The sequence below is a fragment of the Corvus cornix genome, chromosome 13 (assembly GCF_000738735.6).
Source record: "Corvus cornix cornix isolate S_Up_H32 chromosome 13, ASM73873v5, whole genome shotgun sequence".
In the NCBI taxonomy this organism is placed as follows: Eukaryota; Metazoa; Chordata; class Aves; order Passeriformes; family Corvidae; genus Corvus; species Corvus cornix.
Genome location: NC_046343.1, coordinates 1,180,802 through 1,195,030, shown reverse-complemented (window position 1 = coordinate 1,195,030; position 14,229 = coordinate 1,180,802). Strand labels below are relative to the sequence as shown.

The 14,229-nt window shown below is 47.9% G+C and overlaps 1 protein-coding gene and 1 long non-coding RNA gene across 4 annotated transcripts in view; one reads left to right on the top strand and one right to left on the bottom strand.

The window, feature by feature from the left end:
- LOC120410715 lies at positions 1–3,585 on the top strand. The gene is made up of 2 exons (XR_005603036.1): positions 1–401; positions 1,608–3,585. It is a non-coding gene; the product is annotated as an uncharacterized LOC120410715 (long non-coding RNA).
- A 1,446-nt stretch (positions 3,586–5,031) lies between these two features.
- The window catches only part of NR3C1 (nuclear receptor subfamily 3 group C member 1), a 59,518-nt gene continuing 50,320 nt past the window's right edge, over positions 5,032–14,229 (bottom strand). For all 3 annotated transcript variants that reach the window (XM_039559405.1, XM_010399590.3, XM_019286042.2), the window contains 3 exons: positions 11,390–11,520; positions 8,464–8,621; positions 5,032–7,596 (listed from right to left, as the gene is read on the bottom strand). In XM_039559405.1, coding sequence (XP_039415339.1) covers positions 7,444–7,596; positions 8,464–8,621; positions 11,390–11,520 — 442 coding nt within the window. In that variant the 3' untranslated portion in view covers positions 5,032–7,443. The remainder of the gene's footprint in view (positions 7,597–8,463; positions 8,622–11,389; positions 11,521–14,229) is intronic.

The following is a 14,229-nucleotide window of genomic DNA, read 5'->3' as shown; positions in this document are numbered from 1 at the left end:
CCATAGCCAAGAATTCCTTCCCAGTATCTAACCCTGCCCTCGGTCAGTGGGAAGCCATTCCCTGTGTCCTGTCCTTGCCCTTGTCCAAAGCCCCTCTCCACTATCACACAAAGTTCAGTGCTCATTTCCAGCTGATGGCACCGTGTCCCCGCTGTCCTGGCAGCCAGCAAGGGGCTTTTCCCAAGGCTGCCAGCTTGGGAAAACCAGCTCTCGTTCTGAGCCAGTTACCTCAGCCAGCTGCAGCCGGGCCTGGCAGCACGGTGACACCTCGGTGAGAGCACGGGGACAGCACGGGGACAGCACGGTGCCACCGCCACCTCCGTGGGGAGCCATGGATGGGCCCACGCCGAGGACAGGGATGGAGCTGCCTCCCTCTCCCACTCCCAGGGATCCTGGAGACGGTTTGTTCCTTTTCAAAGCTCATTAATTTTGCTGCAGCCATTACCTATCATAAATATTGCCGAGTCTGGGAGCTGCACGTGCTGCTTCTGCCTCTGTTTTACTGCTGCTTATTTTTCGCTAAGTTTGGGTTTGGCTGGGTTTTTGTTCAGTCCCCGCTGTTGGGTTTTGGTTCAGTTTTTGTTGCCCGGGGTGGTACCGGGAGCGCTGCAGCTCCGGCCCCGAGCAGAACCAATGACTCCCCGCCGTCCCCATCGCGCTGCTGTTTATTATTTATTTCCCCAGCAACGGGGATATATTTAGCCCGACAGCTTTGAGCTGTTTCAGCCCCATTATGCTCAGCAAATCCAGCAGCCCGGGGCAGCGAGCGGTGGCCGAGGGGCAGCGGCAGCAGGAGCCCCCCGGGACCCCAGGGGGACCCCCGAGCTGTCCTTGCCCCGGGCAGGGGCTGCGGGACGGGAGGGTGTGAGAGCCACATCCCTCGGGTTCCCTTTGACTTGCCAAGGGTTGGGTTGGGCTGGGTGGATTTTTAAAAATTATTTTTAGTAATTGCTCTGTTCGAGGCTTGCAGGCCGGTCCTGTGTTTGTTTGGGGTAGGAACACGTGCAGCTCGGCTGCAGCCCAGCTGGAGAAATTCTGCCTGCCAGCCAAAAAGGGTAAAAAAACAAAGGGTAGGAGAGAAATGAGGAATTAAAACCGCTGGGTTTTAATTTTGGATTTGTTCTTGCAGGAGCCCAGATAGGGGAGTGCTGGGGCCAAGGCAGGAGCCCGGGGGGACCTGGGTCACTGCCTGTCCCCCCATTTCCCCTCTCAGCTCCTCAGGGATGCAGCTCCCCGTGTCCAGACCCTGGAGGTGATTTCCCCTCCATGCTCTGCTCCCTGGGGACACAACCCCTGTGCCCCCTGCCCGGCCCTGGGCACACCAGGTCACTTTTCTCAGCAGGAAGTGTCACCCCGTCCTCCTTCATTAGCAGCACAATTAGTGCCCACATTTGGTGCTGCCTCGGCAATTTTGCCCCAACCTTTTTATGTGGTTTGATCTCATATCAAGAGATCCCATAATTAGAACGATTCCACTTACTTGTTATTTTTTTTAACCTAAGGTTCCCTGTTGTGACCTCAGAGAATATTCTTAATTATGCTCTGGAGCTGTGCCAGGCCTGTGATAGATTGGATAAGGGTATTTACTGCCACCACCCCTACTCTAGGTTGGATTTTATCAGCTGATCCATGGGCTCAGGCACTGGACATCAATGAACTCCTTTCTGATGGTTCCTCTCCGTGCTGCTCCTCCAGCCAGACTGTGATAAGTTCAATATTTACACTTTTTTATTTTGAAATGTTCATGTTCTATATATAAAATATTTACATAATGTATCTTCAGGCTTACCAATAATTAAAATTATCAGTAACCCTGGTAAGGAAATGCACCAAACTTGCTGGTCCCTGGCAGGAGCCTGGCAAGAGCACTGAGAAAATCTGGGAGCCCCTTTGGGATAACCAGTAATGTACAGCCAAAGAGTCTTTTAGTCTGTAAAACCCCAGAATTTGTGTCTGACACAGCACAGCGCCGTGTGCCCAGAGCTCGACATGAGCTCATGCTGCAGAGGGGATGCAGCCAGGGACAAACCAGCCCATTGGGGACCATCCCAGGGGCAAACACGAACTCAAAAGCTCAAATCTTAAATGTCAAAACTGTAAAAATGGCCTCTTTTCCAAACCAGTCTGAAAGGCCATCATTTTACTGGGATAATGTGAACACAGCAGAAACCACGAATTGCAATCACATGCTGGGCTTCCTCCAAATTTCTTGGAAGCTGAGGGTAGAGCCCAAGAAAGCAAATAGCAGCAAAACAAGGTGGCAGGTGAGGGAGAGCTACAGCCCGTGTCCCAGCCCATGCCCAGGGCCGTGGAGCACAGGAGGGTGCAGAGGGAAGCGGCAAAAATCCTGCAAGGAATCGCCTCGTGGGCCACAGATGCTTCTGCTATCAATGCTTCTGTAAATGGGATGGGACAAGGGGGATTTCGGGTGGAATGTGACCACACTGAGGACTTGCTGCACTTACCATGGGGCCAGAGCCCATGAGCCACTGAGCAGTTATTTATCTCAGTGTCTGATGGCTCTCCTTAAAGCATCTTTCCATAATTGTTGCACAGATAAACGCGGTTATCGTAAATCCCGTTCTTGTCTTGCCCCTGACCCCCATCTCCAGTCATCCAGCCTGGGAATTACCGAAGGGAAATTTATGTAAGCTTTGTTTTAATTGCAAACAATTCAAAGAAATCATTCCCTGCTGGGAACTCGGCCTTTTCTGCTGCAGTTAAATGAGATTTTATTACAGCACGACTCGCTCTGTGGCTCGGGGGGAAGGCTGAGCTGTGCTGTTCGGGGACTGAGGGGTTGGAAACGTCGAAAACTCCAACGGCCACATGGCAGGGAAGGAGCTTCATGGCAGCATCTTCTGTTCCAGAGCTGAGACTTTCTGAACCCAAGTGCAGCATCTTCACAGCCAGAGAGAGGCTCCTTCAGCACTGCTGATTTACCAAGTCCTTGACCCTTTTTCCTGGGTTAAATTCTGTCTCTGCACAGGGCTGGGCTGGGTTCCCACCACCGGTCCCCTGCCTGGGACTCCTGTCCCAGCCCCCACCTGGGGAGCCCCAAGGTTTTTCAGTACACTCCCCTCTATCACTCATGTTTGGCAGCTGGCACCACCTTGGGAGGGAGCTTTTATCACATCTGGGTGAGTATCAGACACTTGGGAACCACTGCAGTGACAAAACACATTCAAGATCATGGAATCAAAGAGGGATTTGGGTTGGAAGGGACCCAGCGACCCTTAAACTCATCCAGTCCTTCCCCTACCATGTCGGACCCAACCCTCTCCAGGACCACAGTAAAAACTCCACAAAAGCATTTTGGAGCCATTTAATGAAAAAAGCAGAATTTTATTATATGGTTTCTGTCCATTATTCGGCATTGCTGTAAATGGCTCACATTTACTGCAACTTCTGTACAGATGTGTGGCTTTGTATTACCAGAACAGCAAATTTAAATGAAAAAATAAATGTTCAACAATTCCACACAAGCTTTTACAGTCCAACATTTCACTGAGTAGGTGAAAACTACAGACTTGTTACTACAGAATTATTCAGCATGAATAAAAAACTACAACTTTTATTTTTAAACAGGAGTCACTGGTTTAATTTCTTTTTTTTTTTTTAATGCTGTTTAAAATTGCTGTGATAAAAATAATGATTTTTTAATAATGCCATACACTGGTATGATATAGGATTTGTCCCCAGTATATATCTTTTTGTTTAATATACAAAATAGAATAATGACCCATCGCTGCCTCTGCTGTTGGGCAGGGGGGTGGAGGTGGGGTGTTCCCACACACTCACAGCCTTCCCTCGGACACGAGGCCTCCGCATGGAGAGGCCCTCGACCGTCACGGGAAATTTGGTTCCTATGAGACGTCGATGGCTCAGCAAGCCCTGGCTGCAGACTGGGATAAGGGTAGAGCGTGACTGGTCTGTGACCATGGAATCCCAGACTGGACTGGGTTGGAAGGGACCCTAAAGCTCATCTGTTCCCCCCTGCTACGGGCAGGGACACCTTCCACTATCCCACGCTGCTCCAAGCCCCATCCAACCTGGCCTTGAACTCTTCCAGGGATATAATAATACAATCTTTATAAAATCTCACTCTAAGTCATGTCCCTGAAGTCCTCCCTCTCTAAAGTTTGGCTGCGGGGTGTTTCCCACAGCCCACGTTCATCCAGGCACTTCCTCCTTTCCTACCTTTTCCTGTGGAAACGGCGAGGTCATTTTTCAGCATCGATTGGCACCAGTCCCCAGCCCCCCCCTCCCTGCCCTCCCCTCGTGCCCCCGCACCCCTGTCCCGGTGTCCCCCTAAGGCCATTGCGAGTCCTGAGCTGCCCCCGCCGTCCCGGGCGGATCCGTGCACTTTGTGATAAGGCACTGAAGGGCCAAGGCCGGAATTCTCCCTGCTTTATCCAGAGTGCAGGGACTCCCCACTGCTACACGGACTACGGATAACAGGACACGGACTTCTCACTGCTGGCTACAGCACTACGGAGTCTCACTGGTGAAGTTTAAACTGAACAGCACGTACAGGACGATTTTTCCTCTAACATCACAGTTTCCTTTGTTTTTCCTTAAATCCAGAGACTAAAAATGAATATACAGGCAAACAGACACAAGGGGCAGAGAGCCTCTCCTCCTATGTGACCGGTTCTCTCACGAGGGGATCACAGAACCCCAGAATTTGGGTTGGAAGGGATCTTAAAGCTCATCCAGTTCCAACCCCTGACTCCATCAGCTGTTGGAGTTCACTGCAGTTGCTTTTGCTGGCAAAAGTGACAATTTGGGATCCCGGCACCCCGACCCACACACACTGTCCCCAGGCTCCGACCAAGGGCTCTGGGGATGCAAGTTTATAAAACATTCTCCAAATTAAGAGCAGGTTTCCCCTGACCCCAAACCCCACCAGTACACACTCCTATCTGTATCGCAAACGGGCGTGGGAGGATTCCCAATGACTTGGGCTGCAAGTTGTAATTAAAATCCTGACCTTTACCCATTACAAAATGTAATTCCTTACAGATCAAAGAAGAGAGTGATTATTTTCTTTTATTAAAGATGCTATTTTACTCCAAAGTACTGAATATAGGATCTTTTTTAATAGCTATAACATTCAAAAAGAGCTTTAAGAAAGGATGAGAATTGAGTTTCCTATTTCAGCTGGAAACCAAGGTCTGCTCACTGTAGAAATGTGCTGTGAACACCCCACACTCTGTATTTACATATTGCTGGCACCTGGATGTGGATTATTGCCCAATTTCAAAGCTGTTTTTGCTGGGGGAGTGAGGCTGTGTCTGAGCCCCCGGGTCAGAGCCGTGACTGACAGTTTTTGCAGTGGGGTCTGGCTCAGCCGTGCCTCGGGAGCGGCTCCCGACCATACAGATAGGAGTATCCCACCCAAAGCCAACGGGAATTTGTACACAGTGATTCGATAAACACAAGCCCAGCAAACCCTACAAGCACCCTTGGAGCACAGGTTTTCCCCTCTGAACAGAGCACTTCTTTGGATACCAACACCGACAGCCCCGGTGCTGCCTCCGGCCAAACCACATGGAACGGTTCCACTCAGCATATTTGTGACCCCTACAAAAAATATAATTACATGTATCATGATAAAGCAATCTGTCATCTAAAAATCATCCTTATTATACACTATACAAGCTATTTTACAATCATTTAATAAATTGCTTTTAAAGCTGCAGTAGCCCTTCCCTTCTTTTCTTGGATCAGCAAATATACTGATTATACATATTTGAAACTATAACTAAATATAAAAATATATTAGGTTTTGTATTTTCTCAGATGATCTTTCTCATTTCTATTACACAAACAATCTGGCCACTTTGAGTAAAAATCAAATTTTAGAGTGGCTTAGTAAATATTTCAGTTTTGAAATACAGAAAATTGTTAAGGTGCACGTAGAAAAGGCTACTACAGCTTCTAAATGTCGAAAATATCCTCATCAATGGCAACAAGGAGAAATCCACAAGGCCTATGGGAATTTATGGCACGCCAGGAATTCAATGTGAAGGGCTGCAGCCTTACAAAGACAGAAAGTTTGACAGACAACTCTAAGACCACGAACTCAGTAGCGGAGCTCTCCTGCTCTCCAGGAAAGAGGATGGAGCAGTCAGTGAAGGGTGGAGATGTGGAATTGGGTCTCTAACCAGGCGAGTTTGGAGCTGGGAGATCCAGTCCCAGCTGCGTGAACAAGTCCCCAGAGAGGAGGATTCCAGAATCCTACAGGAGAACAAACCCAGCTGCTGGGTGCACTCACACGTCCTCCCCTGTCCGTGGGGTCTCCAGAAATACTTGTGTGATGACAGCTTTAAGTGTATAGAAAACTGAGTATCTCCACACAGAAGTAAACTTTTCTGAAGCTATGCATATTTTCCTGAAAATTTCCTGATGGGCAGTCAGGACTGATCTTCTTGGCATCAATGCAGCCCGTGACTCTTTGCGTTATGGCTGTTGCATCATATGCAAAAATCAGGCTTCTTTGTTTTTTTTCAATATATAAAATAACCTGCTCATTTACATCCAGTTAGGACTGGGTTAATTTGCTATGAATCTGCATATCCAACACTTTTGCAATGTACCAAAAGGATTTGTTTCATCTGGGTCTACTGAAATGAGATTTGAGAGTGTTCTCCCACCCACCCTGGCCCTTAGAAAAAGCCCAATTTTCATGGCTGCTTTGAAAGCAGCTTTCAACGCAGTTGAAAGCGTTAGGTTAGAAAAGCCCAACCCAGTTTCACGTGAATCTACTCGAGTATTTACTGTCTAGAGGTTGTTTAGGAAAGCTACGAGCTGCCCCACCTTAAAAAACCAGCTGTACAATAGGCATCTTGAAGTATTACAAAAAAATTATGTAAGAAAAAATGAACAAGCCGAGTTCACGGTATATAAAGTTAAAGGAAATTGCTAAAACCAGACAGTAATAGCTATAAAAGGCACAACTTCCCTTTTCTGATATACACTTGTAAACTTTCTTCAGGTTACATGCATAAACCAAAATACTACCTTAACTTTAAAAAAAAAAAAATCCAAAACACTTTACTAAATTAAAAAAAAAAAAGCCTAAAAAATTGTCTCCGGCCAACTGCAGCAATTAATTAATTAATTAGCAGAATGTTCGTAACAGCCTCAGAGCTTGTCACTGGTGGTTCGATACATCCAGGGATGGTGCACGAAGGGAGAGAGAAAATTTCTGCCAAAACCGATTTCTTTTCCTTTCCTTTCTCCCCAATTCTTTCCCAAACGTGAGAAATCTCCACTGCTTCTCCAGCCTAACTCTTGGCCCTCTGTAAACCACATGTAGTGCATAATTACAAAAGAAACACCTGCGAGGACAAAAGGAACAAGGTCTGTAGGTTTTCTCTTTACAAAACAAAGCTATCGTGTGATGGTTTCTTAAGGCAACCCTTTGTGTTAAGGCAGTCACTTCTGATGAAACAAGAGCTTCTTGATATTTCCATTGGAATATTTTGGTATCTGATTGCTGATGATTTCTGCCAGCATTTCTGGGAACTCAATACTCATGGATTTATCCAAAAATGTCTGGAAGCAAAAGCTCAGAAGATTTTCAACCACCTACGAGTGACAAGACAAAGAATTACTTGCACACGAAGACGTTCAGAGAACATTCACCTTCCTCCTCCCCAACTCCTGCCCACAGGATGGGGCTCAGGCAAGACGTGCACAGGAATCCTCATTAGTTCATTAATAATTATTGTCCATGGCACTCTGGTATAAACCAAACAAAGATTGTGCAAGGCTTTACAAACACTGAGGAGATTTGGTACCAATTCCCACTCCAGCAGATAAATAACACACACACGGATAAGCTAAATGAGATCCTTCCAGGTGCTTGGTACAGTAACAAGAAAAAACCCAGTAATTCTGAGGTCTCAAAGTTACCCTTGTCTTAAACACTGCTTTGTGCTACATGAGTAATTAAACTGCCAAAGGAGACAGTCTGAATTGGAAATTCCTTCAAAATTAGATCACTGCTAACACTACACATAGTGCTGAGGCATTGTTTTAATGGAATTTCAAACTATTCCATAAATTCTGTACTCACTGGGCTCTGAGATAACACTGCTTTTAAAAGTCACATCTCTGCTTCTACTGCAAAATCAGTTACAGTTCCTGAGTCCCTCCTTTTTAAAGCCATAGAATTTTTAAAAACTGAAGAGACTGAAAATGAGCTTAATTATACAATTAATTGCTGTGGATTGCACTGCAGAGGCAGCCTGAGACGAGCATGTTCAAGGCTGTCAATTTGCCTTTAGTGAGACAGCAGAGGAGCACGACCTCCTCCTCCTCCTCCTCCTTCTCCTCCCCCTCCTCCTCTTCCCTGATATTTGTCCCTTTAAATAAAAAGAGCTGGAGGAGACCACTGTCCCCGCCCCAAACGTATTTCTCTGGAATGCCTGCAGCATTCCTGTCAGGACTTACATCATGCATAGAGTCCAGCAGTTTAGTCAGTTGATAAAATCGCTGCCAGTTCTGGCTGGAGTTCCCTTCCCTCTTGACGATGGCCTTGCCCAGCTCCTTGATGTACGTCATGCGGATCTCCTCAAACAGGGACTGGCTCTTCAGGCCTTCCTTGGGAACTGCAACATGGACACCAGCCTTTAAAACACTAAAACTGAAACACGTCATTATTTCAGTTCTCTTACATTGCTTACGTGGAGAGGGAATCTTCATCAGGAGCTGTGGTGACAGGACAAGGAGCAAGAGGGGAAATGCAGGTTAAAATATGGAATTCTTCTGTGTGAGGGTGGGGAAGTCCTGGCACAGGCTGTCCAGAGAAGCTGTGGCTGCCCCATCCTGGGAAGTGTTTAGGTTGGAATGAGATGAGCTTTAAGGTCCCTTCCAACCCAAACCATTCACTTCCAACCCAAACCATTCTATGAAAATGAGCAAAAGAAAAAGGACTTGGATCGACTGAAATGACAGCAGAGAGACAAGGAGAGAGCAGGATGGGACAAGGACCAGCTGAACACAAAGCACAGGCCTGCTGCAAAATAAAAAAAAACAAACCTCCAAAGGTATCCCACCAAAAAACAGTGGGAAGGGAACTGGACCATGGAGGCAACAACACGCAGCCCTGGAAGCACCTTGATGCAGAACCACCAGGGGCTCCTGTATTCTCCAGGTCCTGGGAAATGTGGTATTAGGAAGGTTCCATAAAAATGCTGTGTGCCCAGGGAAGAGCAAGGGCAGGATCACAGGAAGGCTTGGCTTGGAAAGGATCTTGGAAGATCATCTGGTTCTGAGCCTCCTGACATGGATCACGTAACGGGACCAGGCAGGGCAGGGACAGGCTGGACAACAAACGGACTGCCCGAGCCATGGGGAATCTGGGCATGGACAGTCTGGGACAGGGATGGGACACTGAGACAGTGCTGGCCAGAGGAGGAGCTGGGGACAGGAACCCGAGGCCTGGGGATTCAAATCCAGCTGCAGTCCCTGTGCCTACATCCTCCTATGGGGATGGTTCTTCCAAAGGCCAAGGACCACCCTGGACAAATGGAGCACGGGGACTCCAGAGGTCCGTAAGGTGCCTCCTTTGAAGCCTCTGATCACCTCAGGGAAGTGAAAGAGCTGAAGACAGAGAAGAGAAAGAGCTGAGACAAAGGTGACCAAAAGCACGAGAAGAGGACAGAGGCCATTAAAGCACATTCCCTTCCTTAGGAAACCCAACCTTCCCCACACTGTCAGCCTCTGAGAGGCTCTGGAATGAAGTCTCTTGCCTGCCTTGCCTACACAGGAGATGAAACTTGTCAACTGTTTCAATACTTCACATGGAAAAGGTCTCTGAGCTACGTCTGTGTGTGAGCTACAAGTCTAGACCTGTGTGGGATTCCTGTTTTACTCCTCCTCCTCTTCTCTTGGAAAACTTAACACAGAAACACAATCAACAAGCTCAAATTGTCAAGTCGTGGATTAAAGAGCTATAGAAATTTCAGCCATTCAATTGCAGAAGTTCCATGATGTACCACTCACACAATGTATGTCCTTAATGAAATGAAGATAAATTGTCTCCCACTGGAAATCGAGCAGAGAGGCCTCTCTGGGCACTGCCAGCTCCTGCCCAGCCCCGCTGCTGGAGGGGCTGAATTCTGCCAGTGCTGCCTCCTCACCACTTCTGCCACGGAAATTTCACCATGGAAATTTCCAGCTCCTGTAAGGAAAGTTGCCCTAAACCACACCCGAAACACTTGAGGAATTTTTGGGAGAAATTTCAGAATCAAACAGGAACTGTTTGAAATCTGCAGTTTCAGGGAAGTTTTAAGTTCCTACAAAGCCCACGGCCATGAGAGTCAGAAAGTTCCCTCTGAAAAGAGCCCTTGTCCCAGTTCTGGGCTTGGCAGCGAGGCAGTGCTGGGCACGGCCAGGCTGGTGGGGCACCGGGCACTGGGGGAACTGGCCATGGCACCCTCCCACCGCCCTGCCCACAGCCATCACCCCCTGCCCTGACACGTGAGCAGTGCTGGGGCTCCCATTCCTCCTGCTCCTATCCGGAAAAAGCCCAAGGTGAACAAATTCTCATTTCTGTATACGAATCAATGCTATTACTGGAAACATTAAAGATAAGGAATGTTTACACCCTCAGTGTAATAAACTTAGTAATATTTACTTTTCATCACATTTCAGGTCCCTTCCAAGCCAAACCACCTGACGAGGATGATGCAGAAGTACTGAGGTACGGTGACAAATCTTCACTTGCTCTGCTGCTCTTGCTACCTTTCAAACATGCTGGCACCTCTGTCACTGCTCTGAACCAGACCCCTCGTGCCAGGCAGGAGTAGGAACACGTCAGTCCCTGCCTGAGGCAGCTCCCTCGGGATCCTGTGACCGTGGGATGGGAAGGGATGGGATTTCCCAGGACACAGAGGCTGTCCTGGCACGAGATGCCCGGCTCACACCCGCCCGAGCACACACTCACACTCACAGTCTCTTTGCTGAGTGAATCCCTGCATTGCAGTCAAGCCTGGGCTGAGCCCAGATCCTCAGGGAGCTCCAGCCCCACGAAGCACAGGGAGAACAAAGTCACTGGATACCAGTGATATCAACAGAGAGGAAAAATAACACTGTAAAAGGTGCTTACACATACTCACTTATATTAGTTATGTTGTCTCAGGTTAGTTTATTTCTGTATATTCTAAAAGGACTATTTCTGACTCTGCACTTTGAACTTTCATGCAGTACAGACAGAATTTACTAAGCTGTGACTTAACTGCAGCATATCCTACCTAAAGATAAGAACCAGCACGTAGCATATTGTATAAATCTATCTCACAATATCTATTGCAAATCCACCACATACTTCTGTACACGCAAATGCAAAAAGCTTGGTACTGAGCTGTTCACCTACTTGTAGAGAGGAGAAGCAACGTCTTCATGCAGAGATACTCCTCGTAGGAGACTTGGAGCCGGGAGAGCTCTCGGGCCACCATGAGCATGTGTTTGCATTGTTCATACATACATGGGAGATTCATCCTCTGCCTGAGGAATAAAAGCACAGGAATCAGTGAAATGTCTGGCTAGCTGCACGTTCTGGATCTGTTTTTCCACGCTGCAGATGAGGAGCTGTACGTGAGCCACCGCACAGCAAAGGACACTCGTTTCCCAGTGAGCCCCTGAGGTGACTGCCTCGGTGACACAGATGAACACTGGCCCCGAGCGTGGGACGAGCACGGTGACGTCCTGAGTCCCAGTGCCTTTACAAAGGGAGCCTGTCTGCACCAAGGACTCAGCAGCAAGCTCTGCTATCAGCAGCTGTCAGCACCAACGTGACACAGAAATCAAGTTCAGTCTGAGTTCCCCAAGCCTGGCGGTCCCAGAGTATCTCATCTTCCTAAGGAAACCTGATGGAGTGCCACATTAAAACTGGGATTTCTCTCATTCTTTCAATACTTTTGAGAAGTGCACCTAATTTAATGCAGATTTATATATTTACCAGTATCTTCCTGTAACTTCTCAGTTTTCTAAGTGACTTTATACTTGTGCCTATTTTCCTGAAGCAATGACCAGCACTGCAATTAAACTTCATTATCTTTGTACTGTAATAAACATGTTTCTAACCATAAATGGAAAGTCATGTTGACAACAAAAGGCAAATCTTGGAATCAGAATAACAAACATTATGTTTTTACATATTCTTTTTTTTCCTATTTCAGTGAAGCCTTGCATCAAGACAGGAACTCCTTTTATTTAATACCTCATCTGACACAGCAATCCTGCTTATGTGTGCTCGTACAGCTGGTTACTGTGAATTAGTTTTGAGTGGGAAATGAAGAACAGACTAATTCTGAAGAGTGTAAGACAGATTTATGCTTTTCCATGGGTTTTCTTTTGTAGAGAAAAAGACAAGCAAAATAACCCCATGCAATGAGTACACAATCTCTCTGCAGTGACGCCAGCACTTCATTTTTGTTAATGATGCGGCACCTTTCCTTGGTGTCACCTATGCAGCATTATAATCTACACAGACACAAAATGGGATCCCTGTGGGAGTTACGAGTAAGATTTGGTTATGAAACTACAATCCCTCCAAAGCTGATCACTTTTACATTCTCTCTTCCTTAGCCCTTAGGGAGGATTATACAAGGTACCCTCACGATCATTCTGGGAAACCCGGAGTGGAAACAAGGAACAGCCCTTTCACCACGGGGAATTCTGATGGCTTTTGGAAGACAGAAATACCAACTCTATTGAAACTGTATTAAAGCAGACCAAGCGCAAGTGTAAAACCCCAGCATTTGCAAACACAGCTGTTGGACAATTCCTTCCATGTGGAACTTGAGCATGTGTGGCACAGCCCAATTCTACGGACACAGTGTGTGGGCACTCACAGCAACCCAGACACCCTGGCTTTACCTCGGGATTCCAGCATCAGGGAGCACCAGCAGGAACACAAAGTGCACAGGAAGTACCGCTGTGTGAAACAGGAGTGAGTGCAACGCTGGCTGTGGGATGTTTCTCAGGGCACTTGACACAAAGGCACCACTTGGCCGGGTGGCAAATGCCGTCCTGGCCCCTCTGGGCCGTATCAAAGGGCATCTCACTTCAAATTGAGTAATTTAAAGCCATTCTCTTCCAGGACTCAGCAGTTTTCCTCATGTAAAACTGTGCCCATTTCTGGGCAGAAGGTTAAAATAAACATTATGACAGGGGTCAGCCTGTGGTTTGTTTCTGCCTGCTGGGAATGCAACTCCATCCACGAGGTTGAGGATCCAGCGGAAGACACAGAGATTTTGGGCAGTGCCAAGGCTACACAAGCTGTAGTTCCTAAACTACAGCAGCCACAGCCCCTGTGTTCAGCGAGGTCTGGGCACAGGGCGGCTCTGCCCCGTGCCCGGTGTCAGAGCACGGGAGGCTGATTCACCGCCTCGTCCCAGCGCTGCCACACGCGCTGGCAAGAGCTCCCAGCCAGTCCCATCCTGGCCAGGGCACATCAGATGATCTCAGCTGGCACAGGGAGCTGTCCTGGGGACATGCCCGCGGGGTCACGGAGACAGACCAGGACAAGGGCAGGGCTCAGGGCTCAGCTTGCTCAGGATCCCAGCTCCCCTCCCTGCACAGGGCACTCACCAACCCCACGGATTCACTCGCCCACACGCAAACCAGCGTAACACTTCAGGGGTGCTACACTCACCTCATTGGAACAGACACAGTGCTTGGTGAGGACACCACACACCTGCCTTCTCAGCTGGAACCACCACAGAACCAGGCTGGGCTCCCTGACCTCGTCCTTGTCCCCCAATATCCGCCCCCCGTGCCTCAGCCCAGGCCCGGAGCACAGGGACGTGCACGTGGCTGAGGCAAGCACGGCAGGGCTCTCACACTGCTCTGAGTCACTCCTTCTGCAGAGCTGTACAACACCAAACCCCAGTAAACAAGATGCTGCTGTTCTGAAAACCAGATGACACCGACTCCACACAAGGTGTTACAAAAGAATGTTGGGGGAAAAATTCAAGGAACAAGGCAATTGACAAAACATTGCTTATAAAACTGATATCACTTGTTGTCTTCCTATTGAAACCCACCAGTACAGCTACCCTGCATGGCACATGAGATCAGAAGGACAAATGAGTGATCTCACATCTCCCCAGCAAGGAGCTACAGTGACAAGCATGGAACCAGAGTCAAAATCCTGAGGCCCAGGACTTGCAAGAACTTCTATCTCTAGCTGGACAGCAATTAAATGGCATC